This window comes from Emydura macquarii, unplaced genomic scaffold (assembly GCF_026122565.2).
Source record: "Emydura macquarii macquarii isolate MOO-44397 ecotype Brisbane River unplaced genomic scaffold, CSIRO-AGI_Emac_v2 contig_1790, whole genome shotgun sequence".
Taxonomy (NCBI): Eukaryota; Metazoa; Chordata; order Testudines; family Chelidae; genus Emydura; species Emydura macquarii.
This window is the reverse complement of record NW_027131927.1, coordinates 960,868-988,833: the sequence shown is the minus strand read 5'-3', so window position 1 is coordinate 988,833 and position 27,966 is coordinate 960,868. Positions and strand designations below refer to the sequence as shown.

At 55.7% G+C, this 27,966-nt stretch overlaps 1 protein-coding gene across 1 annotated transcript; it reads right to left on the bottom strand.

Annotated features, from left to right (window-relative positions):
* Positions 1 to 32: 32 nt before the first annotated feature.
* Positions 33 to 27,878, bottom strand: GIPR (gastric inhibitory polypeptide receptor). Its single transcript, XM_067556558.1, has 14 exons — positions 27,782 to 27,878; positions 9,745 to 9,931; positions 9,318 to 9,417; positions 8,416 to 8,523; positions 7,912 to 8,033; positions 6,912 to 7,015; positions 5,984 to 6,143; positions 5,073 to 5,232; positions 4,563 to 4,623; positions 3,221 to 3,290; positions 2,861 to 2,949; positions 2,160 to 2,298; positions 1,684 to 1,725; positions 33 to 1,050 (listed from the first exon to the last, which is right to left on the bottom strand). Exons 2-14 carry the CDS (start codon positions 9,799 to 9,801, stop codon positions 676 to 678), a joined length of 1,587 nt encoding a protein of 528 aa, XP_067412659.1. The 5' UTR covers positions 9,802 to 9,931; positions 27,782 to 27,878; the 3' UTR covers positions 33 to 675.
* Positions 27,879 to 27,966: the final 88 nt, after the last annotated feature.

The window sequence follows — 27,966 nt, the reverse complement described above, 5'->3', positions numbered from 1 at the left end:
TAAGCTCCAATGCGCTCTCTGCATTCTAGACCCTGCGGGGGCCCCTGTTCTCTGTTAGGGAGACCTCAGGGGCAATCTAACTGCTGCTCCACGTCCTAACTAAGGACCCACCACCTACAGCACAGTGGATTCCAGCCCCACCCTCTCTCTGCCCCTTGTGGCAGAGAATACCCACACCGCAGGGCACTCCTGCCACCCCCATGGACCCAGGGAAGGGGGACAGAGAATAGCCACAGCGCAGGGTGCTCCAGTGGGCCCCTGGTTCCATCCCCTATGGGCCCAGAGTGGGGGAGGGGGAGGCGGGCAATGCCCGCAGCGCAGTGCACTCCAGCCACGCCCCGAGCCAGCTCTACACTGGGGGTTGAGAGCAGGACCCTTACAGCAGCACCACACTGCCGAGGGAGGCCTTTGCACAGAGGGCAGGGGGCTGGATTCCCAAGGGGCCGGTGTGCCCACCTCAGGCCGAAGGAGACATGCATCTGCACTGACACCAGGCAGTGTGGGTACGCTGGTCCTGCAGACCCTGTGGGCCCTGCCCCACCCCCAAGTCCCTCCATCCCGAGTGGTTCAGTGACTGCCCCCTGCCCACCACGGAGAAAGTCTGAAGGAGTCTGTACTCTGGCTCCTCTCTCTCGGCCCCTGGCCCAGCGGGCAGGAAGGGCTCCAGGTTTGATTTTAGCAACAGCTCTCTGAGATCTTGTTGCCCCCAGGCTCCCTGGTACTGGAGAGCAGCTCTTTGCCCCCCATCCTGCCCACCGGCTGCGTCTGGACTGGGATGTAGCAGTAGGATTTGCTGCCCGCCGCCCCCGCGTAGGGGCAGCGCTGCTGCTGCGGCTGGGGGCCGCCCGTGGAGTTCTCCGAGCTGCAGTTGGAGTCCGCCTCGGCCCCCCTCTTTCCCAGGTGGCTGGGGCGCCGGGGGCAGCCCACCTCAGAGGGCTTGCTGTGCTGGCAGCGGCAGGACGGCCCGTGGCTGCAGCTCTGGCCGTGCTTCTCCAGCAGGTTCGCGCCCAGCCGGCACCTCTGCCACTTCCTCCTGATCTCAGACTGGACCTGCAGCAGGGCAGAGAAAAGTGGGAGGGAGAGACAAGTGACACCCAGGGGAAGGGATGAGAACCTTGGTTCATTGGGAGGGAGGCGGGCAGGCCACAGCAGTGCAAGGAGGCTTCACACAGGCCAGCGTGGGGTTAAATGTTGGTCTGATATTGGTAGCCAGAAATGGCCAGATCCCAGCTGGTGTCAATCGGTCAAAGCTCCACTGGAGTCCCTGGGGCCAGACTCCAGCTGATGTAAATGAGCAGAGCTCCCTTGAAGTTCACCAGAGCTCTGCTGATTTACACCAGCAGAGGATCTGGACCCAATAGAGCCACTTCAGCCCTACGAAGGGGCCATCAGAGACAGCAGCTTCAACCGAGTCTTGGCCATCAGCCGCGCTCCCCCCTTTCCCCCAGTAAATAATAGTGCGTTAGATCCCGTGCACTGCCTTGCTTCTCCCCCCACAGCCTGGCTCTGCCGCCAGTGCCCCATGGCATGCACGCACTGCGTGATCACTCACCCGCCATTGTCTGGGGAGGGCGTGGTCCCCCACCCTTTTGCCCAGGAGCCAGCCCTGTGGTATCTGAAGGGTAAATGGGACTCAGAAGCCGGCTGGCCAGCACAGCCCCAGTGGGGAGATGGGGGACCTACCTCCTTGTTGACAAAGCAGTAGAGGATGCTCACCAGAAGCCCCTACAAGACAAGAGCAGATAAAGGCAGGGCTGAGCCCAGCTCCCCTGGGGACGCACAAGGTACCCAAGGGGTGGAGATGTGGGGAGAGGCTGCCTTTGGGGACGTTCCGTGCCCCGTCCCTGCAGTGTGCCCAGCGTGGGGTTGCCCTCCGCCAGCTCCCTGCTCAGTGGGTAGCACCACACATGCACCCCGCAGGTCTCTGGGTGCCAGGGGCAGGGCTGGCCCTACATGCCCCACATGTTTTGGGTGGGGGATGCTGGGGACATATCTCCATCCATCCCAGTAGCAGGCACCCGCTAGCCATGCCCAGAGCTGAAGCCCAGCCTCTGTGTAGGGTGGTCCCTGTGCCTGCAGCCCCATCCTTCCAGGCCAGGGTGGCCCCTGCCCCAGACCCTGAACTGCCATCCCTGGGGGTGCCCGGCTCTGCTCCCCACCTGGAAGGAGCTGAGGAAGAGCTCAAAGAAGAGTTTGATGTAACGCAACGTGCCCTGGGCCTGCTCCTCCGTCACCAGGGCAAACACCACCTCGTGGATACCCAGCAGAGGGATCAGGGTCAGAGTCGACTTGGCCAGCCTGCGAGAGAGCAATAGTGGAGTGTGTGGGGGGGTGAATTGCCCCCCTTCCGAACCCCACACCCATCCCTCAGGCCAGGTCAGCTCAGAGCTGGCTGCAGCCCAGCGAGACCGCACGGCTCTCAGGGACAACACCAAGCGAACCCACCACAGGGCATGGTCCTTCCCCAGCGGGGCTGGGATCCCAGCCTGGAGCCTTCCCAGCCCCCCACGTAGCAGGGCCAGTTCTCAGACCACCCAGCACAGGGCATCCAGCCAATGCTCCTGGCTCCTACAGTGTCATGGGATAGTCCACGGCTCAGCTGGGGCACAGACCAGGCTGTCTGGGTCTCGGCCATGGGAACGAACTTCCAGCAGCATAGCGCCCAGGTCAGTGCCAGCAAAACGCCCCCCACTGTGCCCCCGCCTGGCTCCCTGGATTTGTGCCACTGGAAGTGGAACTGTCCAAGTACCAGCCGGGCCCCAGCACACTTAGTTTGCCAGATCTAAGGAGCCGGAGTGGGTACTGCTGCAGAAGCCGTGGCTCCCAGCTGGGGGCGCTGCGCAGGCTTGCCCCGACCTACCTGAACTTGTAGTCCGTGTAGCGCATCTGGTGAGCCCGGAGTTTGGAGACCAGGATCTTGATGATGCGGACGAATATGATAAAGTTAACCTGGGGGAGACAGAGGGGAGTCACCCATGGGGAGGTCAGGGGACATCACCCCGCCACTGGTACCCTCCGCCTGGGGGACGGGATGGGATCACCTGCAGCAGGGCTGCTGCTTCCCTAGGGGAGGGAGAGTGGGGAAGAAAAAGCATCACCCCCCGCCAGGTGCCAGCGCCCCCACCCCGCTCCCCACAGCGCCCTCTGCAGGATGAAACCAGGAGTGGAGTCTCTTCTCTCTCTTGGCTGACCGAAGAGTCGCGGGTGCTTTGTAACTCACCAGGATGGCTATCAGGATCGGGCAGCGGATGATCCACCAATAGGCCATGTTATCATTTCTCTCCCAGCACCTGGAAAACCAGCTCAAGTCAAACTGGCTGGGCGGGATGAACCTGCGCAGCATTACGGGCCATAAGGAGCCGGGGCGGTGACATGAGCCTCTCCCCCCCCCCGTGAGCACAGTTCTGTCTGTGACCCAGATCAGTCAAAGGCCGGGCTGTGTCCCCCGCCGGTGCCACAGAATTTAAGAACAGACGGGACCATCAGCTCATCCAGCCCGAGCTCCTGTCTAGCATCCGCCACGAAACCCCACCCAGCCACCCCACACCAAGCCTGATAGCCCTAGTTAGACCAAAGTAGGACAGCCCTCCGGAGACTACACGCACGTGGGGCACAGGCAGAGAACAGAAGGGACCGAGGGGCACCGAGGCCCCGGCAATGGCACGGGATTGATTAGGCGAGCCATGCCCCATGCGGAAGAGGATGGCCAAATAAATAAATAAAAATCCCACAAGGCCACAGCCAGTCTGACCTGGGGGGAAATTCCTTCCGCACCCCAAATCTGGTCATCAGGTCAACCCTGAGCATGGGAGGATGAACCAGTCAGCCACACACCTGAGAGAGAGAATTCTCAGTGTCACCCTGGCCCATGCCTGATGCTACAGAGGAAGGAGATTTAAAAAAAAAAAGCCCCATCCCAGAATACATCCAGGGGAGAGAGGGGGAATACATCCAGGGGAGAGAGGGGGGAAATCTCTTCCTAGCCCCTACAGGTGGCTGGAGCACATAAGAATCTCAGACCTGCTACTTCCTTCAGTTAGTGGAATTAGCTGGGTCAAGTCCTACAAGCGATCGCTCATGTGTGGATCTGGGGCAGCAAAGCGATGTGAATGCAGTGAGCGCACTCACAACCACGTTTACACGGGTGCTGGAACATAGGGATGGGGAAAATGGCGTCCACCACGGGCTGGAGTCACTCGAGACCTTTGATTCTAAATGTTGTTTGTTTGTTTACAAGAAGTGACTTTTTCGTCCAAAGGGAAATGTTCATTTTTCACAAATTCCCCCCCCCCAAACTGCAGGCTGCGACATTTTGGCCGAAATTCTACAATTGGGTTTTTTTTAAATCAGGGTTTGGACTTTCCAAGGAAAACCTGGACGGTTTTGAAGAAAACAAAAAAGGATTTTTAAATGTTTTCCCTCAAAACATTTCCTGGCACCAAACCCCTCGTTTCCCCCTCTCTCCCTGGAGACCTTTTCACGAGGTCACCCCAAGTTCTAGGATTTTCAAGCACTTTCTTTCCATGCAGGACCCCCAGAGAGATTTAGCTGACCAGACTCACTGGTTGTTTTCATAGAGATATCTGATGATCACCCAGGGAATGACAAACAGGATGGGGACTCCTAGACAGAGAGATGCAGCAGTTAGTGATCTGTTCTCCAGCCCCACCCGGGAGATTCCCCCCGCATGTACAGCCTCATGCACACTAGCATTTCCCCTCTCCTCTCCGGTGGGTGCATCCCTTCCGCTGGTGGGAGTGCTGGTGCAGACAGGACTCTGGTGCGTTACCCACTGGGATGCCCAGGCCTGCTGTGAAACGCCGTGGGAGTTGTGAGTAATGCTGGGGGCACCTCCACCGTGGCAGAGCAGGGCCAGGCTGGGGTGGGGGATTATTTTGGGGAGGCTGCCAGATGCAGACAGACTGGGGAGTTCTTTCCAGCACCCTAGCTTGCGCTGCCTCGTGCCACCAAAGAGGGTCTCCCTATGCCCCGGCCAGCCCCGCAATACCTCCCCGTATGCAGTCTGGCCTCGACGGGCCCCTTCCCAACCAGGCCCACACGGCCCCACTCACCCCAGCCGACTAGCAGGTAGCCCACAAAACAGCTCTCCTCGGAGATGGCCATCAGCACCAGCAGATTGTGCAGGTAGAGCCCCTCCACCAGCAACCAGTAGTAGTTGGCCCCCACACAGTACTGGGTCAGGACCTGAGCCAGGCGACAGCCGGCGGCAGCCTGGGCCCCCGAGGAAGCGGGGAGAGGAGCAGAGAGGAGGGAGAGATAGGAATGCTGGAGGGTGGTGGATGGGGGAGCCCTGTCAGGTCATGTCCAGGCCTTCCCCCCTTGGGGTTTGGGGCAGGGGAGCTCCCTACAGCATGTTCCCCCCCCCTCCATCATGGCTTGGCCCAGATTCCCACGGGATGGGTTCCCAGCCCTTCCCCTGGGAAGGCATCTCTTCCGCCCCACAGATCTCAGAGTCAGGAAGCTTTGCCCAGAATCCAGCCTCAGTTTCCCTTTTCCTGCCTTTTGTCCCATCGTGCTGAGTCATTCCCCTTCCTCTTGGGTGAGGACACCCTATGGATATGCAGATGGATCCTTCCCAGCCCCGGATTACCTCCCTAAATGGTGCCTGTCGGGAGCAGTGGAGCCTTGGGCCAGATTCCCCAGCTGGTGTAAATGGGCCATAACTCCCCTGGCGCTGGATCCCAGCTGACGTGGCTCCAGGAATTTCAGGGCTGGTGTAAACCATCTCGGGTCTGGTCCATACTGCCTCACTGCTGAGCTTTGGGGGTCCCCTGGCTTTCACCCTCAAAGTACTGGGTGCTTCCTGCAATGCCCCACACAGACTCCCTCTACCTAAGAGGAGGGATCCCATGCCCTGGGGCCAGAAAGGGGCTCGGACCTCAGCCCAGCTGGTTGGATCTTCTCCCCGGCTCCCCCTGTGAGCTGGGAGAGAAGTTGGCCGAGCGACACCCAGGGCCAGTACCTGGTCGTCTCCGAGGAGATGGGAGAGGTCCCCCTCATGCTGCAGGTCCTTGGAGATGTGCACGCGGAGCAGGGCGTCCCGAGTGAGGATGGAGATGGCCCTCAGCATGAAGGAGAGGAAGAGGTTCACGTGGATATAATTGCGAGTGCATCTCAGCTTCCTGCAGACGGGGTGGGGAGAGAGGGTGGGCCCATCAGTGTGGCAGGGAGGGAGGGCGGCCCAGAGCTGCACGGTCAGCCAGACTCCAGCATGGAAATGAATCAGCTGTGGCCATCTACACCCACTGCCTCCAAGTGTCGGAGAGGCACTGATGCAGGGCCGGGCCCTTACACACAGAGTCACACCTCTGCCAGCAGCCAGCACTGGGGAGAGACATGCACAAGCACTGAGCCAAGGTATGAAGACAGCTGGGGATGCAGAGTGCAGAGCTCTGTGCATCGCTTTACCCAGTGCTGGGGCCTGGGCCTGACACTGACCAACCAGGAGGGAAACTGACAAACGCCAGAAACTGACCAAAGTCACAGTGTGGCCCCAGTAACGAAAAATCAACAGGAGTTGTCCAGGCCTAATCCCAATCTCGTTTACTCCAGTTTTACGCCAGGGTAACTCTGTGGGCCTGGCTTCACGCACCCCATCCACACGGTGCAAACCAAGGGCAAACGGAACGTCAAACAGGAGTGACTCCGCTAGTCAACGGAGTGCCAACACCATGGGGCCCAAATCCAAGATCCGACCCTTAATTACAAAAGGAAACTTGCTTTTTTAAAAAGGGACACGGCCCAGATAAAATCCATGGGTCCGTACTCTGCTCCATGACCAAGGTGCAAATCCAGAGGGAGCTCAGTGCATGTCATTTGCATTCACAGAAGGGCCACTGACATCAGGATCTGGACCATTAACTCCGGCATGCCCACGGGCTCTGCCATACCTGAAAGCCAGGAGAAGCAGCAGGGCGAGCAGCAGGGAGACCAGTGAGAGGGAGTAGCCCACTGTGTACATCAGCCGGAACTGCTCCAGGAGCCGCACCTGCTTCTGCAAAGGGACATGGCAGAAGGTCACGCCCAGACTCCTTGCCCCTTCCCTCCATCCCTCTACCCCACCTAGGCCACTCGGGGCATTCATGGGGGATGGCGCCCCCTTCTGGGTCAGTCAGGGATCTGCAAACTGAGAGGACGGACTCTGCTGCTGGCTCCGTGCTGGGCAGCGAGTCCGCCCAGCGCCGCATCCCGCCAGCAGATCCCTCCAGCGCTGGAAAGGGAGCTCAGAGGGAATCTGGTCCAGGAGGGAGCTAGGAGGTTGGGTGGGAGCAGCCGCTGGCTGCAGAGCAAAAGCCGTGTGGCTGACGGGGTGAAAAGCCAGGCTGGAAAGCAGCCTGTGGCTGGCCGGGGAAGGCAGATCAGAGGTAGCCTGGAGCAGCCTGTCATGGGATGACAGGTCTGGACTGTGGCCAGGGGCCCTGAAGGCCACTGGCTAATAGCCTCCAGGAGAGACATAGCCTGGAGCTGGAGGGATCCCCCGTCCTACCCTCCCTCCCACCGCCCCCACTCAACTCCTCTTCGGTTTATCCTCTTTTGCCTGTAATTTCAAGCCATCGTGCACCGCCCCGTTTACTTCTGGTCACCCTAATACCACGGCCCCTTGGAGTCCCTCTGGCTCCGGTGCCTAGGGGGCTCCCACACACGATCCCACCGTCCAGCGGAGGCAGCACCGGCCTCCGAGCGCACGGCACGCCCAGCGCGCTCGCAGCCGTCGAGCAGGCTGACGCTCCCGCCGCGACCCCCTGTTCGTGAGAATAAAGGGGGTTCTCCACGGAGGCTGCTAGACTCTTGCAGACCCTGAGGTTCTCCCGGGCTCGGGAGCTCCCGGCCATGCACAGAAGGGGCCCGGAAAGGGCCACCCAAGACCCGGGCACCAGCCCTGGGACTGACCTGGAAGAAGTGGTCTGTGCTGCGATCCTCACACCGCGAATGGTCCCTCCAGGGCAGGCCCGACTCGTCCATCAGCCACTGGCCAGCCGGGCCGCAGAGCCGCATCACGAACCCGTCGGGAACTGCCAGGGAGGAGGTGAGAGGGAGCCAGCTACAGCCATGCCACTGCCTGCAGATGTCCCCACCTTGCCCTTAAAGCGACTCCCCCACAGGCCTCCGCCAGGGGAGTGTTGGTTCGCTAGGGTTAACGTCACCATACTCTGCACTGGCCTGTGCTCAGTGCTGATGCTCACCGGCCTGATCCTCCTAAGAGCGGCCCCGGGCCCCTACTCCGGATTCCCACCAGCGTGCCACTGAGATCAGAATCGGGCCCCGTATCTCACCCAGGGAGCAGGCCCCAGCAGGAGGGGGAGGGGGCAGGACCCTCAGTGGGGAGGCGACACAGGAAGGGGGTGCAGGGCGGGGTGCGTGGCTGGAACATGCCCCGGCTGAAGGGATATTTACCACGGTGGTGCCAGGGCAGGTACCACGGGCAGGGCACTATGGCGGTGGTGTTGGGCAGCGCGTCTCCCCAGCAGGCGTACATGTCGAAGGTCCGGTTACACACCAGGCCTGGGAGGGGGCAATGATAAAAGGCTGTTTAAAAACACACATCACAGAGACGGGCAAATGCCATGCATGCAGGCCTGGACGGCAGCACGCATGTGTGCGAATCACAGTCACCCATGCACAATGAGCTGGCCTACGTGACCACAGACACGGGCAAGTCACGCACACATGTATAAAGCACACACACACACACACACACACACACACACACACACACACACAAACTTGCCTACGCCAACAGACACACACACACACGCACTCACCTATGCTAACACAGAGATGTGCAAGTCACACGCACGCATGTAAACCACACACACGCTAACTACCTATGCGAACACAGGCACATGCAAATCCCACGCACGTGTGTAAACCACACACACTTACCTACACAAACACAGAGACGTGCAAATTCTGCAAATTCTGCACACAAACAAACCCGCCTACACAAACTCAGACGTGCAAATCCCACGCACATGTGTAAACCACACACACACACAAACTCACCTACGCAAACCAGCCACACATGCAAATCCCACACACTTGTTAAGAACATGCCTGTACAACCACCCCATGCATGCAACTCCCCCAAACACATGCCCCCACACACAGGTCACATGCACACAGGCCACACCCATGCACGCACATGGGCCACACTAACACACTATCACATGCAAGCACGCGTGACATGGGCTCACAAACATGGCGACATGGGCCGAGAGGAGGGCCTGGGATGCACAAGTGAGCGTCATGCACACTCCCGAGAGCCGCCGGCCCCACCCCAGACCCGCGCCCCTCACCTGTGGGAGCCGGCTCCTCCGCCATGCTGCGCTCGCACTCCTGCTGGTACTGCCTCCAGGCCGCAAACGTGTCCTTGGCTGACTTCTCGGAGGAGCTCACCTGCAATGGGAGGAGAATCAGGGCGAAGGGCTCGGATGCAGCTGTGTCCCCCCATCCCCCTGAATAGGCTGCAGCCTCAGGGCGTTGGCTGTGGGGGGCGCTCCCGGCTACTCCAACCCCAGCCTCTCCCAGCAGGAGGCGCTGTGGGGAGCAGGGCAGGAGGGCCGGCAGCCGTGTAGTTGCTGCAGGGGATGGTATTGCACCAAGATGGAACAACGGGGGTCTGAGGCGCAGCCTGGGGTGGGGAGGGCACTGAGCTGGGTGCCAGCCAGGGGCGACTGAGGGGGGGGGGGGGAAGAAAGGGGGTGTCTGGGAGCGCAGTCTCACCTCTGCAGTTCCCTGGAGCAACACAAGCAGCGGGAAGAGAGTAAGCGGCTCCCACATGCTTTGGCCGCAGCGGTGCAGACATGAGGCCAGCGAGCAGCGTCTGACTCAGGGATCTAGCGGGAGCGGCCGCCGGCGGTTGTCTCGGTCCCTCTCCAGCGGAGCTGGGGCGCACCTGGGGAGAGGCGCCCTAGGGGGAAGCAGCCCAGATGGATTAACACCGGGGAGCCCCCGGCACTTGGCTTGGCGCAGGGCCCAACGCAGGGCTCCCTGCAGGTCTCAACTGCAGAGCAGAGGCCCAGAGCACCAGCCCCCCTTCTCCAGCAGATCCCCCATTGGCAAAGCCATGGCCTCTGCCCACCGGCCCTCAAGCAGAGGGATCAGATGCCACGAACAGACAGACAGGGCTCCGACCCCTTCGCCTCCCTTCAGGGCAATGGGTTCTGCTTCCCCCCGCCCTCCTCAGGAGGACCTGGTTCCCGTGAGAACCCTCCGGCAGAAGCAGCTGGTGGGAAGGGGCTATTTATAGGGCGCATTCGGCCTGTCGTCCCGCTGCGATCCTGGCCAAGTGAGCCGGGTTCGGGCGGGTGGGAAGCTCAGGAGGGAGCCCGGGATCAAAACAGCACCTGAGACCTGGCAGCGGGAGGAAGCGCCTCGAAAGAAGTGCAGGGAATGGGGGGAAAAGCGTCTCGGGTACACACAGTCCACAGACAGGCCTGGGACAAGGGAGCCGGGCAGCTGGTCAACAATCAGGGGATTTCCCCTAGGGCAATACTGTCTATAGGGTTTAGAGTGACTAGACATCCCAATATTAGGGGCTTTGTCTTATATAAACAACTATCTCTCCTCTTCCCCCAGAAAAAAAAAGTGTCCCAATTTTTCACACTTGCTGTCTGGTCACCTTAATAGGATTCCTCCTCCCCTGCTAAGATGCAGCCACCTCTGGGGTGGGATGTGGGGGCCTCTGGGGAACTGGGAGCGAGGTGGGGCATGTAGGCTATTTGTACAGGGATTCCTAGCCCAGCACTGAGATGCAGCCACCTCTGGGGCAGGGGGCAGAGGGAGTTTAACTGCTGTCCTGCAGCCCATTTTGGGACAGGATGTGAAGACTTGTTTCCTGTTGAAAACTGCAGGAGGCAGGAATTTAGTTACCCACCCGTGCCCTGCTAGGAACAGCTGCATTTCCTGGTGCCGGGGAAGCTCACACCGATCGGGGGTGTTAATGGGCCATTGACCCCTGTAGCACCCCCTGGGGCCCAGCCCCCAGTGCCACTCCACTGTCCCAAACACAGAGACCTCAAGAGACCAGAGGTTCTTTGCTTAGGAGTGGCTGGCGTTGATGTGACCATGCCATGGTTACCAGAGCCCCGCGGGGCCCTGGGGCCTCCGAGCAAAAAGCCGCTCTCTCCCCAAAGCGGGCCCAGAAAAGGCCCTGCCGAGCCCAGCCCCCATGGGAGGACGCCGACCTAAAGAAAGAGCCACTCCCTAGCCTGGTGTCGCTGTCCCCCACCACGCCTCCCTTCTGCCCCACCTGGGCCTGCCGCAAGGGCCAGAATCTCCCTCAGTTCCAAAGCCAATGATCCCATCCCAGTCCTGAGTTCGCCAGACCTCAGCCTCCCTGTGCGAACCCTTCCCTGGCTTCTTTACACCCCCAAGGAATTCTTCAGGGACCTGGCCTAAAGGGCAGGTCCCAGGCAACATCTCCCTCTAGGCAGCTTGTCTTGCTGAGGGATGGGTCCACTGGTTAGAGCAAGGGAGCTAGGAGCCCTGTAGGCTGTGCCTAGCTCTGGGAGGAGAGTGAAGTCCGATGGTTGGGGGGGGCTGGGAGTCAGGACTCCTGGGTTCTATTCCTGGCTCTGGGTGGGGAGTGGGGTCCTTCCTTAATTGACTAGCAAACTCCCACCAGTCTTGTCCTGTAGCAACCCCACCACTTGACAAAGGTCTGGAAAACCAATCCCAGAGGGAATCCAGACAATGTCAGCCCCACAAGTGGTGGTGGGGGGAAGGGATTTGAACCCTGGCCTTTCAGCGGCCATGGCACAATCCTACTGGAGAGAAGCTGTTCTCCAAGTGGTTGGTCTTTCTCCGTCTAGTGGCTGGGAGAGAGACAGAGACAGAGGGGAGCTGCTCGTTTGGAGCCTTTCCGGAGGCTGATTTGTCTCGCGTACCCCAAGTGTCACCGCCCTTAAAAACCACCTGCTTACAAAACTCCGACATCAAAATCCAGAAGTGTCACAGGCCACGGTTACCAGAAAAGGGCTCACTTTGTCACGTTTACCATCCAATTATCAAACCCATCGATTGGAACATAAATATTGCACTTCCGTTTCCGTGCGACGCTGGAGCCTGTTTTTCGCTGGGGTGCCTTGTCATTCTGGAAGGCCAAGAAGCGACCGCAAGGATTCTATTTTTCTCCACACTGAGTCTATTGCTACCCTCGGGGCTGACATCTGCACTGCCTTCGCTAGTGCTTCTGATGTAGCCTGTTGTAGAACGAGGCAAATATCTAGATGAGTTGACGCACCCCTGGAAGATCCCTGCACTCCCCTGCAGCAGTGGTTTTCAACCTTTTTTTTTTCATTGGCGGACCTCTACAAAATTTCGAATGGAGGTGTGGACCCCTTTGCAAAGCTAGGACATGCACTGCCAACCCTCCAGCGGCCCATGGACCCAGGTTGAAAATCACTGCTGTAAAGGGATAAGATGCCCTGGGGGTGGGGAAAGCCAAAGACCTTCTCTGCCCCATGCATGTGACCACCGTGTCTGTACACAGCTGGCCCCTGCTGGTCCCTCTGGTACAGAGCACAGGATAGGCCACTACCGCTGGGGACAGGATTGGCATATCCTGGGGCTTGTCCAGGAGAGGGCTCAGGGGTCCCTGTCTGAGATTAGGACACATGGGGAGAGTCACAGTTGGCCTTGGAGGTTGCTCCCAGGCCGGGCTGGTGAGATGCAGTGGATGGGTGGATGGGGCTGTCTGGGATTGGCAAACACAGGGGACCCAGCCCTGCCCGGAAAGCCCATGCAGAAAACACCAAAGGCTGCTGGAGACCCGGCTGAACCTGGCCCCACCCCAGCAGGGTTTGTGCTGGATGCCCCTGCTGCAGGGACCGAACAGCCACGCCCAGGAGCAGGCCACTGGATCTGACCCAGAAACAGTGCAGCAGACACAGATAGGGGACAAAGGCCCTCTTCCCCTAGTATGGGCCATGTTGAACCCCCCAGCATCTGCCCTGTGGAAACCCAGAGTCGGGGCAGCCCTGGGATCCCTGGTCCAGGCAGGTGTTTTGAGGGTGCCAGGTCGGCAGTGGGGATCTGTCTATAACCAGAGCAACGGCTGTATGGCTGCTCCTTCTTGGAACCAAGGACCTGGGGGGGGGGAGGGAGTCTGGTAAGAACCAGCCCTGAACCCTGCCCCAAATCCTGGGCCCCTTGGGAGGTTCATTCAGACAAGCAGAAGGAAGCGGGCTGGTCATCCCTGGACAACAGCCAGTGAAATGACACCACCCGCACAGCAAAGATACCCCTGTGGCCCTCCGCAAGCCCCTCTCAGCCGGGGATCCCAAAGCACTCTGCAAAAGTTAAGGGCACCCAAGGGAGGCCAATGGGGATGAACAGGCCAGGAAGAACGGAGGCTGGAAAGAATATGGTTTCCAACCATCAGAGGAGGGAGGGCCTGGGGCAGCCTCCCAATAGCAGCAGTGGAGGGCAAACACTTTAACTAGCTTGGAAATGGTTCTTGTTTAGTCTCCAACCCATGACATGGTTCCCTGGAGTCCCAGTGGCTGGCACGCCTGAAGGCCTTCAACGTCTTGGGGAATTTCATCCTCCTTCATTATTACAAGCCCCTCGTTAGCAGGTCAGGGTCATTATCCCTGTTGTACAGCTGGAGAAACCGAGGCACAGAGAGGGCCTGTGGTACGGGGTGGTCCCACAGCCGCTAAGCGCCAGCGCTGGGATCAGCCCCTGTTGTCTCGACTGCCATGGCGGCTATCTACCCATCAGGCCATGCCGCCTTCAGCAAGGAGTGGTGGAAAGCACTTGGGTGGAAAGGCGTGAACGAGAGTTGAGCATCGTTAGCAAAGTGCGTCCCAGCCACAGAGCAGAAGGGGTCCCAGCAAGCGCGCCCCAGGTCAGAACCCGGCAGCAATGCCAGGTAGCTGATGGCCCCATGTTGATGGACTTTGCTGCCATGTGTAACCTACGAAGAGCCCCAGATACTACAGACAGACAGACAGAAGGGTGCGTATGGGGATGGATAGATTGATAGGTGTATCTGCGGATGAATAGCAAGATAGGTGGATGGATAGATGTGGATGGGGTGGATGGATGGATGGATGGATGTGTAAGGAGCTGGATGGACAGATGGATGGATGGATAGGGTGTGTAAGGAGATGGATGGACAGATGGATATGTATGGGGATGAGTGGATGGCTAGATAGATGTGTGTGGGAATGGATGGATGAATGGATGGGTGTGTACAGGGATGGATGGAGAGATAGATGTGTAAGGAGATGGATGGACAGACGGACCTGTGTGGGAATGGATGGACAGATGGATGGGCGTATATGGGGATGGAGGGAAGTCATAATGCCCTGTCCTGTGCTTTAACCACTAGACATCGCTGCTCCTCTTAGGCCCTCCCCCCCACTCTGGAGGAGGTAGCGGTGAAGGAAATCAGCCATGGGAACAGCATGGAGCCAGCCAGGCAAACCGGCTGCTCCGTGTTCCCGTCTATAATCAATCACCCGCCAGCTCCCCGGATGCGGCGCAATAATATTTACTCGGCTAAAAGCCACCGGGGAAGCTAAAAAATCAATGTTAACTTCTCGGCGTCTCCCAGCATCCGGCCAGTCACGTCAGAGAGAGCAGAGCTGAGCGGGGGGGCTGGGAACCTGGGAGAGAGAGAGACCAATTGCCCCCACCCTAAGAGCCAGCCCCAGGGGAACAAGGGGACGTGCGGGCCAGCGTCTACTCCAGCCTTAGAACCCGTCGCACGCCAAGGCCTGGAGGAGAGAGACTCCTCCCCCTCTTCCCATTCCATATGGGATGGTCCCCAGCACCCAGCCAAGTCACGCAGCCATGTGCTGGAGGGTGAAAGAATGGCAACATGGTCTGGGGGGACAGGGCATTGTACTGGGAGTCAGGACTTCTGGGTTCCACTCTGAGAGGGGAGTGTGGACTAGTGGTCAGAACAGGCGGGGCTGGGAGCCGGGACTCCTGGGTTCTATTCCCAGGTCTGGGAGGGGAGTGGGGTCTAGTGGTCAGAGCAGGGGGGGGTGGGGGCTGGAGGTCAGGACTCCTGGGTTCTATTCCTAGCTCTGAGGGGGACTTCTACTCTAGCCTCCGTCTCTTTCATACACACGGCTCATGGCCTGAACCCTGTTCAGACTGGCTTTGCCTCCCATGTCGTTCCCCTGGCAGAGCCGTGTGCTGCTGCTTCTGTTCTCGTCCTTTATAAACTAAATAAAAACATTCTGATTTGATTAAAAAAAGCCCAGCTGCAATTGGGACTGGGAGCCAAGAGCTGAATGCTCCCCCGCCCAGCCCTGGGCACCTTTCCCCATTACACTAATGGACAGCAAGGACCAGGAAGCTGAGTGGGGGCTTGATCCTGCTCTGGCCCGATTCTGGTACAAAACCAGAGGAACTCCATTGACTACAAGGTAAAGGCTCCGTTTTATTCTTTCTTAGGGGGGAGGTCTGAACCCCTCTCTCTACATTTGGGTGTGCTCTGGGATCTGGGGGGTCCTGCCCCTCTAGAGGGGCCTGAGCTCCCATCCCTACCCTCCTCCCGTGAGCTGGGATATTCAGTTTTTGGCAGCGAATTCTAGTTGGTCCTGGTTCTCACACCATGGGTTGCCTTGCCCTGTCTGATCCCTGTTGGGATCTGGAAGGTGTAAATGAAGCAGAATCCAGCTCTTGACTCTCTGTGCCTCCCAGAGCCCTTGGTGCAAACCCCCCACCCTTCCCCACCTGGCAAAACCATCCGAGATCAGCCCAAGGCTTCCCCGGCAGACCCAGCTTGGGTCCCACTCAGTGTCCAGCGCTGGGTAGTGGTGCCTGATCGACAGCTCTGGAGAAGGCCAGGCTCATCCACAGGGCAAACTTCCTACACCTGGGGCCCCCAGCCCCTGCCAGCGTGTCTCCCCATGCCATATAGGGCCAGGGCCAGGAAGGGGGCGCTGTCTCTGGGTGGCCCTTGGCCTCTCTGCTGAGGCTGATGGCCAGGGGGCTGATCTGTGCCTGTTAGGACCTGGCCACTTCGCTGCCCATCAGTGGCGCTGGGATCCTGGGCCCCTTTTACAGTTACTGAGGTTCCCACAAACAGCTCCAGAGTGAGTCCCTGCATCCCGCTCAGAGACACCAGCCCCCCTGGCTACCAACTAGCAGACATCTCCAGCTCTTTCCCTCTGGGCCTGGGCTGGAAGAGCCTCATCCCCCATTCCCTCCCTCTGCCCCCCAGCCAGCCAGTCCCCCCAGCCCAGACCTGTCTGGCCACAGCCATGGATCTTATTGGTAAATGGCAGCTTCCTTTTCTGAAAGCACACCCCTTTAAATTAAACACCCATGGGGCCAAACCCTGATCTCATTGACCTGCAGTAGAACCACTGGTGTCAAGGGAGCAATTCTGGATGGGAGCCGGGGTAAGCTGACAGAAGAGTCCATATCCACCCTGGGGAGAGCCACACTCCAAAACTAGATTAAGCCCAGGGTGGAATGAGATCAGAATCTGAACTGACCTCCTGGTACATAAAGATCAGAATCGGGGTGGTCCCTGCTGGAAACAGGGAGCTGGATCCAAACTGACTTGTGTACAGATACCAGAATCTGGACTGATCTCTATGTACAGAGAGCAGAGTCCAGATGGCCCCTGCTGGAAATGGAGATCTGGATCCAAAGTGACTCATACACAGAGACCAGAATCCGGATTGATCCCTGTGTGTACAGAGACCAGAATCCGGATTGATCCCTGTGTGTACAGAGACCAGGACCTCACGGAGGAAAGTGACCGAGTGTCTCTGGGGTCCCTGGAGTGGCTCCAGCTGTTCCAAAGAGACGGGAGCGCAGGCAGCCCGAGCCCTGCTAACCCCATAGAGCCCCCGCTCCCTCGGCGCCCCGACTCCTCAGTGACCCCCGGACCCCCCAGCGCCCCCCCCGGGCAGACGGCCCCCTGGTGCACTCGGCCCCCTTACCTGCGCGCTCCGGCCAAGCGCCGCCTTGCGCCCGCAGCCTCCATCCCCGAGCCCCGCAGCTCCGGGCGCGCAGCGAAGTTTAAAGGGGCGCTCGCCTCTCCCCCGCCCGGCTGGAGCTGGCAGTGCGTGAGTGATGGGGAAGGGGCGGGGGTGGGTTGATGCAAGAGAGTTGGGGGGGGGGGAAGAGTTGGAGCTCGCCGGGATCCTCTCTCCCCGCTGCAGCTCAATGGCACGTCCCGCCAGAGCCCGGTGTCTCCCCGAACCACCCAGCCCAGGGCGCACGGTGCGGCGGGGGGGAGGGAGGGCGCAGTCATTGGGCAGTGCAGGTGCCGGTCTTGGAGGTGAAGTCAATTTATATTAACCCTTGCAAGGGCGGAGGGGTGATTGTCTGAGAAAGAAAAAGAAAGAAAGAAAGAGAGAAAGAAAGAAAAGGTAGGTAGGTGCTGCTGCTGCATCTTTTTCATACCTACCCTGCAGTTTCACAAAGGTGGGTCGGTATCATTATCCCCATTGGGGAAACTGAGGCACACAGCTCAGGAGTAACTTGCTCAGAGTTCCACCGGGAGTTGGTGGCACAGCTACCCTCCAGGAGCTGAGACTCAGCCTGTGGCCAGTCCCCTGGGCCCTGCCACCATGGCATTGTCATCCCTTTACCACTGGGTAACAAAGCCCTTAGAGGGCAACTGACTTACGCCAAGATCAAAAATTCCTAGTATTTTCCCCAGGAATTGAAATTGGGGAGGGGGTGTTTGAAATTACAGGAAGGCCAAGGGGTGAGACCATGAGGGTGAGGCTGTGTGACACCATAGGAAAAACTGAAAAATGTTGCACGACCATTTTCTTAAATTGAACTCATGTTTTAAAACCGTCACACAAATTCAAGCTGGCTACTCAAGCCTTCTATGAAGCATTACATCTACCTCCTTCTCGGTTTCTTCTTGTAATTTTGCACATCTCTGTCAATGAACGTCTCGAATGCAGCGTATTCATCTTTGGCTTTGGCTTCTCGTGTGTCCGGTACGTCTAGTCCTTCGTTTGATATGCTCATTCATTCAGTCACGGGATCAGGCAGAAGGCGACTTTTTTCAGAACACAAAAATTCTGTTCAGTGATGACAAAGAGCGCTCAGCTGTAGCTGTTCTGCCTGGGAGTAACCAGAGGTGAAATCCTACTGCTTTCATCCCAGGAAACACAGCACGAAGAGCGGGTCGAGCCGCTAGCGACGATAAAAAAGAAATTGAAGTCAAATCTTCATTCATTCATCATATGACATTCCACACTGTGTCCAGATTCTCTATTCTGTCCTGCTCACATGGCAGCCCCATTGCTGATAGGGCCTCACGTCACTCCACTCTCGGTGTTTTATAAGACGGGCATCTGTAAAAGCTACGAAGAGGTTGAGTAGAATCCAGCAGTTGCTTCTTGTTTGTAAGAATCAAGTCTATGCACTTTTTCATCTGGCTTAACAAACACTCCTTGTCCTCTTCACTTAAGGGATATAAGTGCCTTCATTAGTCAACTTCTGGACTGAAGGCTTTGCTTCTTCCAGTACATTTTCAATGGATAGATATCTCTCTGATTGATCTAAGAGTAGCTTCTATTGCTGGACAAAGACCTACTACTGTTGTAGCAGATGTCTGGATGGGCATTGTTTAATGACCCAAGTGCTTTCAACAGTAGACTTACAAAAGAGAGAATGATGATTGTCTTCTCTGAACGGAGTAGCAAAAGCAGTCCACCCGCCTCACTACTTAAATCCAGCCCATCTTGGTAGATATTGTCCAAAGCCAGTAATAACAGTAATTTTAAGACATCAGCCAACGATCGCTCATAAGAAAGCGCGCAGATTTTCCAAAGTTGGACTAATTTGAACTTCAGTCCCAGAGCATCTTCTATTTTTTCCAAGACATTCGATCTTTTTGGATTCTTGTTTTAAAAAAGAGTATAATGAAGACATTCCATTTATGGCTTTTTTAATTTTTGAAGGTTCTGCAGCTAGTATCGTGCTAGTTGAATAGGTCTTAGAGTGATAGAATCGTAGGACTGGAAGGGACTCTGAGAAGTCTTATAGTCCAGTCCGCTGCACTCAAAGTAGGACTAAGTAATATCTAGACCATCCCTGACAGGTGTTTGTCTAACATGCTCTTAAAAACCTCCAAGGATGGAGATTCCATAACTTCCCTAGGCAATTTATTCCAGTGATTAACTATCCTGACACTTAGGAAGTTTTTCCTAATGTCCAACCTAAACCTCCCTCGCTGCAGTTTAAGCTCATTGCTTCTTGTCCTGTCCTGAGAGGTTAACAAGAACAATTTTTCTCCCTCCTCCTTGTAACAACCTTTTATGTACTTGAAAACTGTTATCACATCCTCCCTCAGTCTTCTCTTTTCCAAACTAAACAAATCCAGTTCTTTCAACCTTGCCTCATAGCTCATGTTTTCTAGACCTTTACTCATTTTTGTTGCTTTTCTCTGGACTTTCTCCAATTTGTCTACATCTTTCCTGAAATGTGGCACCCAAACCTGGACAGAATACCCCCGTTGAGGTTGAATCAGTGCAGAGTAAAGTGGAAGAATTACTTCTCATGTCTTGCTTACAACACTCCTGCTGATACACCCCAGAATGATGTTTGCTTTTTTCCCATCAGTGTGACATTGTTAAGTCATATTTAGCTTGTGATCCACTAAGACCCCCAGATCCCTTTTCCACAGCACTCCTTCCTAGGCAGTCATTTCCCATTTTGCATGTGTTCAACTGATTGTTCCTTTGTAAGTGGAGTACTTTGCATTTGTCCTTATTGAATTTCATCCTGTTTCCTTCAGACCATTTCTCCAGTCAGTCCAGATCATTTTGAATTTTAATCCTATCCTTCAAAGCACTTGCAACCCCTCCCAGTCTGCACATTTTATAAGCGTACTCTCTATGCCATTATCTAAATCATCGATGGAAATATTGAACAGAACTGGACCCAGGACCAATCCCTGCACGACCCCCTTGATATGCCCTTCCAGCTTGACTGTGAATCACTGATAAATACTGTCTAGGAATGGCTTTCCAACGAGGTAGGCAGCCGCCTTATAGAGCTGGTCTGCAGGATGGAGGTTTGTCAACAAAAGCTGACTTTTGTTGACAAAACAGAGGAGATGCACACACTGAAATGCTCCTCTCACTGATGTAACTCCCCTGCAATGCCGACATCATAAAACCACCTCAACAAGAGGTGTGGGGCTTATGTCGGCGTGGATAGGGCGACGCAGTGTGAGTGTAGACGCTACTTTCCTTACATCGGTTGTTGGCTGTCATTCTTGTCAATGGAGCCGTGACACTGACAAGAAAATGGGGCAGCTGAGTGGGGTGAGACGCCCCTGGCGGCTCGACCCCAGTTCCCAGTGGGGAGCAGGGAGGGGAGAAGCCCAGGTGGCTTCTCCGTCCGGCCTTGTCAATTTCATGGCTGGGGAATGGGGGGCGGTGAGAATCCGGGGCAGCTGGACCCTGCTTTCCAAGGGCAAGAAGCCCCAGGCAGCTTCCCCCCACTCCCAGTGGGGAACGGGGAGGGGAGAAGCTCCGGGCTGTTTCTCCTGGCTCTTGGGGGAACAAATCCATGCTGTTACTTATCACCTTCTTATCTTTTAAGTGTTTGCAAAGTGATTGCTTAATTATTTGCTCCATTATCTTTCTGGGTACTGAAGTTAAGGTCACCTCTGCCGTGTGTGTATAGGAGAGATTAGGGTTACACTTTTCTCTGAGCAAAGCTTGTACTCCGAGAAGTTTGCAGCTCCATCAACTGCACAAGGCAGCCATCCGTTTGGAGTCCAATTTACAAGCATTTAACTCTTCTAAGATGTGGGTTGTCACAGATGCAGCTGATGTGTCTTCTGGAACCTGAACATCTAGAAATGCATCTACTGGCCCACCACTGACATCAAGATAACGTATGCAATGACTTAATACTTGATGTCCATTTGCCTCGGTGCAGTCATCAGCCATGTATGCACATTTTTTTGAACGTGGTGAGAGAGTTCTTCACTTTTTCAACTGCTGAGTCTTTCACCGCTGCTCCGCGTGCGCTGACCAATCAGTTGAGTTTCTTGCAGAAAGATAGTGAGCATTTGCTGGTCTTGTTCGGAACCAGTGTCTCACTTCAGGGTTAACACGTGACAACACACTTAACATTGGCCCACAGTCTGAGGTGTGTGTTTTCTCTTGCTTAAATAGAAAGTATGATGTGACAGCCGTGTTTGTCACTATGTCTCCAGCATTCTTAACAGCTTCATAAAGTCCTTCTAAAACTGGCTTTGACAGTGACTGGCTTTAAGGCTTTCTGCATGTCACTGCAGTCCAGAGATTGGTGTTTTCCCGCCTTTTCTTGTAGTTTGTCAGCATTGGCTTTGCTGATCAGTCTGGCAAACCAAGCTCCTTCCGTTTTACCCGCTGTAGCAGTGGGAAGCTTTCCTGCTTCCTGAGGTTTTTTTTTGCAAGAGGTGCACCAGTAGCCATCTTTTGTAACTTCAATAAATGGGAAAAGTTTAACCAACAAATCTGAGGAACTGCCTTTAGGTTGCGGAGACGCTGTTTCTTCAGTAGGTAGCTGGATTTGTGCTTCAGACTGTTTGGATGTAGATACACCACTTGACCCTTTAGATGACAGGTTGGTCTATTCTTGGTTCTTGGTGTGTTCTTCGTCTGGGTTGCTTTGACCACAGGATAGGGGGTGGTGGGGAGGATGGGGGAGTTCAGAGGAGGTGTAGGGAAATCCCTGAAGCCAGGTCTCCTAATCCCCCTCCTGTGCTCACTGGATTTCCATTGGAGATTAAATCAGCACAAATAAGAAAACAAGAGGCCAGGGAAGGGAGGCGGTAACCCAACACTGGGAGAAGGAAGGACCAGCTAGGACAGAGGGGAGGTTTTAACCCTCTAATTCCAAGAGTCTCTGACCCATTGGTCCATCCCCCATCAGCCACTGGGGGCTTCTAGGCTCGGAGCCCAGATGGGACCAGACCCAAGGCCCACCCAGCCCAGTATCGTGTCTCAGACAGGGCTTGGCACCAGTTTCTTCAGAGAAAGGTGTGAGAACCAATAGGGACTGATCCTTCCCCTCCCCCCCATCGGTCCCATCTTGCTGACTTCAGCCCTGGAGAAGGAGGTTTACAGGAGAAGGCAGCTGTGGTAAGTTATCATTTTAAAGGGGCAGAGCAACCTTTGGGGAAATGGCCACTTGTTCTGGGTGCCTTTATTCACAGCGTCCAGCTGGCAAAGCCAAGGGCCAGGGCCAGGTTTCAAGAGCTCCCTTGCTCTCCATGGGGGGAGCGGATTCTCCTTTCCAGAACTCCCTGCCACAGGATGGCAGCCAGGCCAGGAATGGATCAGGATTCAGATGAGGACCAGACCCTTACCCAGAGGGTGAGAACAGCCAGTTACATGAGTAAGGATTTAAAAAAAAAAAAAACTAAACAAGTACGGAAGGGCTCTGACCCCTCCTGCTTCAAGGCACCGGAGGGGCTGGAAGGTAACATCCCCTGGAGGCAGGTTATCCCACAATCACCCATTCAAGGGCAGTGGTTGCACTTTCCTTCTCTAAAGCTGGTCCCAGCCAGCGCTGGAGCCGGGATGCGGTGCTAGAAGGGCCGTCCGGACTGGGCTTTCCTGTGTGCTGCAAGCGCTGAGCATCCACCTGGCCCACCGGCTTGAGTGCAGCGGGGAGTATTCAGCGCCCCTGGCTATCAGCGCACACAGGGGACCTGGTGCACAGCTCACCGGAGGGAAAGAGGCTCCAGTGGGCTTTGGAGCTGGACCGTAGTTAGGTGCCTTGAACATGGCTCTATGTTCCTGACTTCCGGGAGCTCTGCTGGTGGAGGGATCAGCTACAGCCGCCCCTCCCCATTCTCCGCTTCCCTTTGAGAAGTTACTGATTTACCTGCGGGTGAAGGTTGTTTTTAACCAGGCACTTTACACACCTTGTCCCTGATCCTGAGCGGGTCTAGAACAATGTGTCTCCAATGACATCAGTGGAGCTATGCCAGTTACACCAGCTGGGATCTGGTTCATTGACTTCAATAGAGCAATACCCATTGACCCCAGCTGGGATCTGGCCCATTGACACCAATGGAGCTATGACTGATTGACACCGGCTGGGGAGATGGCCTCTTTCATTTTCCCCTACGAGAAACCATCTCCAATTCCTTGTTTCCAGCACCGAGGCGATTGCTGCCGTGCGACGTCACCGTTTTCTCCTTTCGAGGTCATCGAACAAATGAAGGCTCAACTCCCATCTCACGCCCTCTGGTGTAAATCAGGACCAACCTCACTGGAGTCAATGGGTCTGAATCCCCTCTCACTCTCCCGGGTGGAAATCAAGCAATGCCTACTGGACTCTGGCAGAGCCCCCTAGCATAGATGCGGTGTCCGCCGCTTGGGGGCACTGCCTCCCTGCCCGACGCTAGCTGTGCCGGCACAAGCATTCTTCCAGCGACATAGCTGCGTCTACACTGCGGGTTCCAGTGACGTAACTATGTCGACCAACATAGCTATACTGGGACACGGTTTTAGTGTAGATCAGCCCAGGCTTTCAGCCCCCCAACACTGCCCCTCTTCAGTCGGTGGAAGCGCTTCTGCTGGGGATGCGCTCCACAGACAGAAGGAGGGTAGTGCATTGGAAAGCCCTTGTGAGGCTGGTCAGTATCATCATCTAGCTAGGGAAACTGAGGCATCGAGCCAAGAGGGGACCCTTCCTAGGTGAGCATTTCGCAGTTTACCCTCCTTCATCTCATCTAAGCCATTAGAGCTTTCGAAGCCAGGCATGCACACACAAAACGATTGGTAGAATCTGTCACCTTTAAGAAAATCTGTTATCTGGTGGGCGTTGTGTTTCTGGAGCCTTTCTCAAATGACCCCCAAATTCTGATCATTAATTCTACCCCAGGCCCCTGGGAGGCACAACAGATTTCAAGACAATCTGCAGAAGCATGTGCATTTTAGAGCCCTTCCAAAAAAAAATTAACCTTTACACAGAAAAGACGTCTCAATGTAAACTGTAGCAGAGCAAGCGCTCCATTAAAATATTATACAAAACTAAAATCTGTGCATGTGGCAACTGGCCCTAGTAATCCCCCATCTGTGCAGTCTCCTTCACACAACCAATGAAACTGTTGCATACACATTAACTGTAGCGTGAGGCTTGTGATTGGTTGAATTACATGATATCTAGGCTTGCAAGGATTAGCTATTTTTTGGTAAATGTCGGTAAACATCGACTTCACGGTACACACGCACGTCGGCGAAAAGATATTTCCATCGATAACAGTCTAAATTTACAGATAGGCAAAGGAAGAAAAAAGCTGCTTGAACATTTATTAGAGTCAGAATCCAGCAATTTAGACTTCTGAATTAGGCTTATTCCAAAGGGAGCAGCGAATGAACGAGTTCTCGAATGCATTCACAGGATGAAAACACCATATCCCTCGTGGGCGAACGCTTTGCACAACGCAATCACTCCAGAACTGATTTTTTGGTACTTGTCCTCACGAGCAACCTGCCCAATGCCTTGAAAAGGTGAGAGTGGGAAATTATATTCACAACGCCGCGAGACACCAAAACCTGTGGATTTAATAAGGACGCTGGTTTTATGGCTCGTTACAGTACAACAATCTGTAACCCAAGCCACCCTGCCGGCTACCCTTGATTGTCCACTTCAAACCATGTATGCGTAACAATCTAACCCCGTCTGCTTACTTCGTTTCAAGTGACCACCTCTAACGTGTTATTCCTTCTGCCAAAGAATCTGTCCTAATCTGTATTTAGCTCAGACACTCTGCTTCCACGCCTTCCTTCCCCAGTCCTGGAGAAGGGCTCCATGTATCCTGCAAGCGTGTCTCTCTCACCAACAGAAGTTGGGCCAATAAAAGATATCGCCTCCCCCACCGTGTCTCTCTTAGTGAATGAAAAGCAAACCCAGACACAATCTGCTGATTGAACTATATCTACGTTGTATATTTTGACACGTAATGCTGACAGCTTGTATGTTCAAGGTGTATAAAGCTTTAACTTTTTGAATCTCAACGTCCACTGTCATTTATTGTCTGACTTCTCCCCCCACACACACACACACAATTTCCTGCGACTGTGAACCTTTAAACCAATACAAATCCAAAAAAAAAAAAATGTTTAAAAATAAACATCGATATTATCCAAATGATAAAGAGATCGAATTCTGCCAAGCCCACTGCTATCGCAATGGCGTAGGACCCACGGCATGGCCCAGACACGCGTCCTATTGTAGCTGGCCGCTGCACAGGTCATTCATAAAGGTGAAATCGCTGAGAACTTAAAAATTTTGGCCAGTAGCAGGCCACGACCCTCCGCCATGACTGACCCTGGGGCTAGTGCCTCAGCCATCCTTGTAGTGGCTTCCCTCGCTTCGCGCTGAGGGTAAAAGACATGAACTCACCCAGATTGTATCGCTAATTTCCTGGGACCCACAGGGTTACAACCAACTGACTCCACAGACATTGAGGCATTCTGGCTTCAGAGTGAGACACAAACAGTGCCAGTCCTGGAGTTGTCTGCGGATTAACCCACAGTGACTGCGTTGCTAGATCCAGATCCCCAACACAGGGTAAGCCTGAAAGGACAGGAGGCTTGGAGAACACCCCAGGGAAATGATAGCCTGAAAGAATAGCTCTGAGATGGGCCTGCTCCATCCATCTCAGTGGATGTTCCCCTGCCCCTCCCCTGGGCTTGATAGCCTGTGATATGCACCAAGTGTGCCTGTTCTCGGCTCCCCACCCACAGGGGCAGGGGCTACAGATGCCAGCTCACATGGGGGAAAGGCACAGGGGTTCAGACCTCCTTTGAGTGACAGACCCCCCAGATCCCAGCTCATCTGGGGGGCAACAAGAGAGGCGCAGACCCCTCTGAAGGGACAAGGGCCCCCAGATCCTGGCTCCCACATAGGAAGGGAGAGGGGCTCAGAGATCTCCAGAGAGACAGGGCCCAGCACACACCCAGAAGGGGAGACTGTGGGGCTGACCTGTGCCCCCTGCTTGTCCTCTTTGCCTGGCCACCCACGCCCGCATCACTCCTCCCAGTGTCCCACCCCTCCCCCACCTCCATTGAGTCCCCCTCCCCAAAATTGCCCTCCTCCTCTCCCAGCACAAGTGGGTACATGAACTTATGTTCAAACGCCTCCAGATTTCATTTCCCTAAAGTCCCCCGCCCCCAACAGCGGCAGATTGTAGTGACATGCTTTGATTCCCCCCCCCGGGGTGGATTTGAACTCACAGCAGCTGCGTGTCACCAGCCCCTGGAGCCAGCTGGGTCCTGCGAGTCGTATCTAGTGAGCTGCCGGCTTGGGTGCTCTGCCCACCTGCGGTGCACAATCTGTCTGGCACGGGACAGCGTGAGGCCCGCGCCTGTCCGGGGAGCCAAACTCTTTCCTGCACACCGGTCTGCTCTACCGTAGGGGTAGTGGGTGCCACAGACTAGCTGGGGTAAATGCTGCGTGTTTCAGACCATTTGGGACGTGATCAGAGTCAAAGTTTGAGGGCTAGATCTGCCGGTGGAATCTGTCAGCATGAGGAAATGCTGGGTTTTGAGGGTATCCGGATTGCTAACTCGACCAGTCCCCCTCTGGTGGGGCCCTCTGAAGGGACAGGATGGTAAGGGGGCCCCTGGAAGCAGCATCAGAGCCTTGGCCACCCAGGCCCTCTCAAAAAGGAAAAGGGCTGGGACTTTTTTCTTTAATCTTGGGCTTCCTAAAGGTCTAGGACTCCGGGCATCTCAGCCTCACGCGTGACTGGATACGGGCCTGGGGAAGCCCATAGGCTTTTTGTTTGGACTATATCCCCTCCCTTCCCCCACTCCCACAAGGGGGCAGAGACCTTGGCCAACACAGCTGGTGGACTGTGCTTCAGCCCCCCTGACAGAGCAGTGCCAGCTGCCCACCCGCTCCCCCAGGGGGACTCCTACAGCCCACACGCGGGGCAGCACATGGCAAAGCAAAGCGAGTACCCCAGCCGCTCGCAGAGCCCATGGCAGAGTCGCCCCCAAAAAAGAAAGGAATTCTTACCCCTAACTCTAGCAGCCCCCGGCTTTCTATTCTCTGTGGGGGCGTATGCCCCAGTACAAGCCCCTTCCAGTCGTGGGTGAAGCGACGCAGCGAACATCTGTCACGTTGTTTATTCTCTCAGCCTCTCCACCGAGGGAGAAGTGTGTGCGGCGGGTGTGTCTGGTTTAGGGGGAGCAGGGGAGGGGCTGTGTGCATTTTGTTGGGGGTTTTTTTAATAGACCTGTTGTGCATTTCTGTTAGAGAAGGCACAGTTTAGAACACCTCAGCCCCTCTGCTGCACCCCAGCCCGTGTGAACCCCCAACAAAGAGACACGACTGAATCCCCCCTGCTATATCCTAGCCTCTGGAGACCCCCTACCCCCACACATACACTGAGTCATGACTCCATTTAGCTTATCGAAGAGAAGGTGAAGGGGGGACTTGATCCCTGTCTAGAAGTGGGGAACAAATCATAGAATAGTAGAGTTGGAAGGGACCTCAGGAGGTATCTAGTCCAACCCCCTGCTCAAAGCAGGACTAACCTCAGCTAAATCATCCTAGCCAGGGCTTTGTCAAGCCACAGCTTAAAAACCTCTAAAGATGGAGATTCCACCACCTCCCCACATAACCCATTCCAGTGCTTCACCACCCTCCTCGTGAAATATTTAATAATGGGCTCTTCAGTCTAGCAGACAAAGGTCTAACAAGATCCAGTGGCTGAGAGCTGCAGCGAGACAAATTCAGGCTGAAAAGAAGGTGTAAAATGTTAACCGTGAGGGCAATTAACCATTGGACAACTTACCCAAGGCTGTGGTGGATTCTCAGTCACCGGCAATTTTAAAATCGAGGTGGGATTTTTTTGGAAAAAGGATCGGCTCTGTTTCAATCAGACATTCAGGGGTGCCCTAAGGCCTGTGTTATCCTGGAGGTCAGACTACCTGGTGGCAAGGGTCCACTCTGGCCGTGGTATCTGGGTCTCCATCCCCA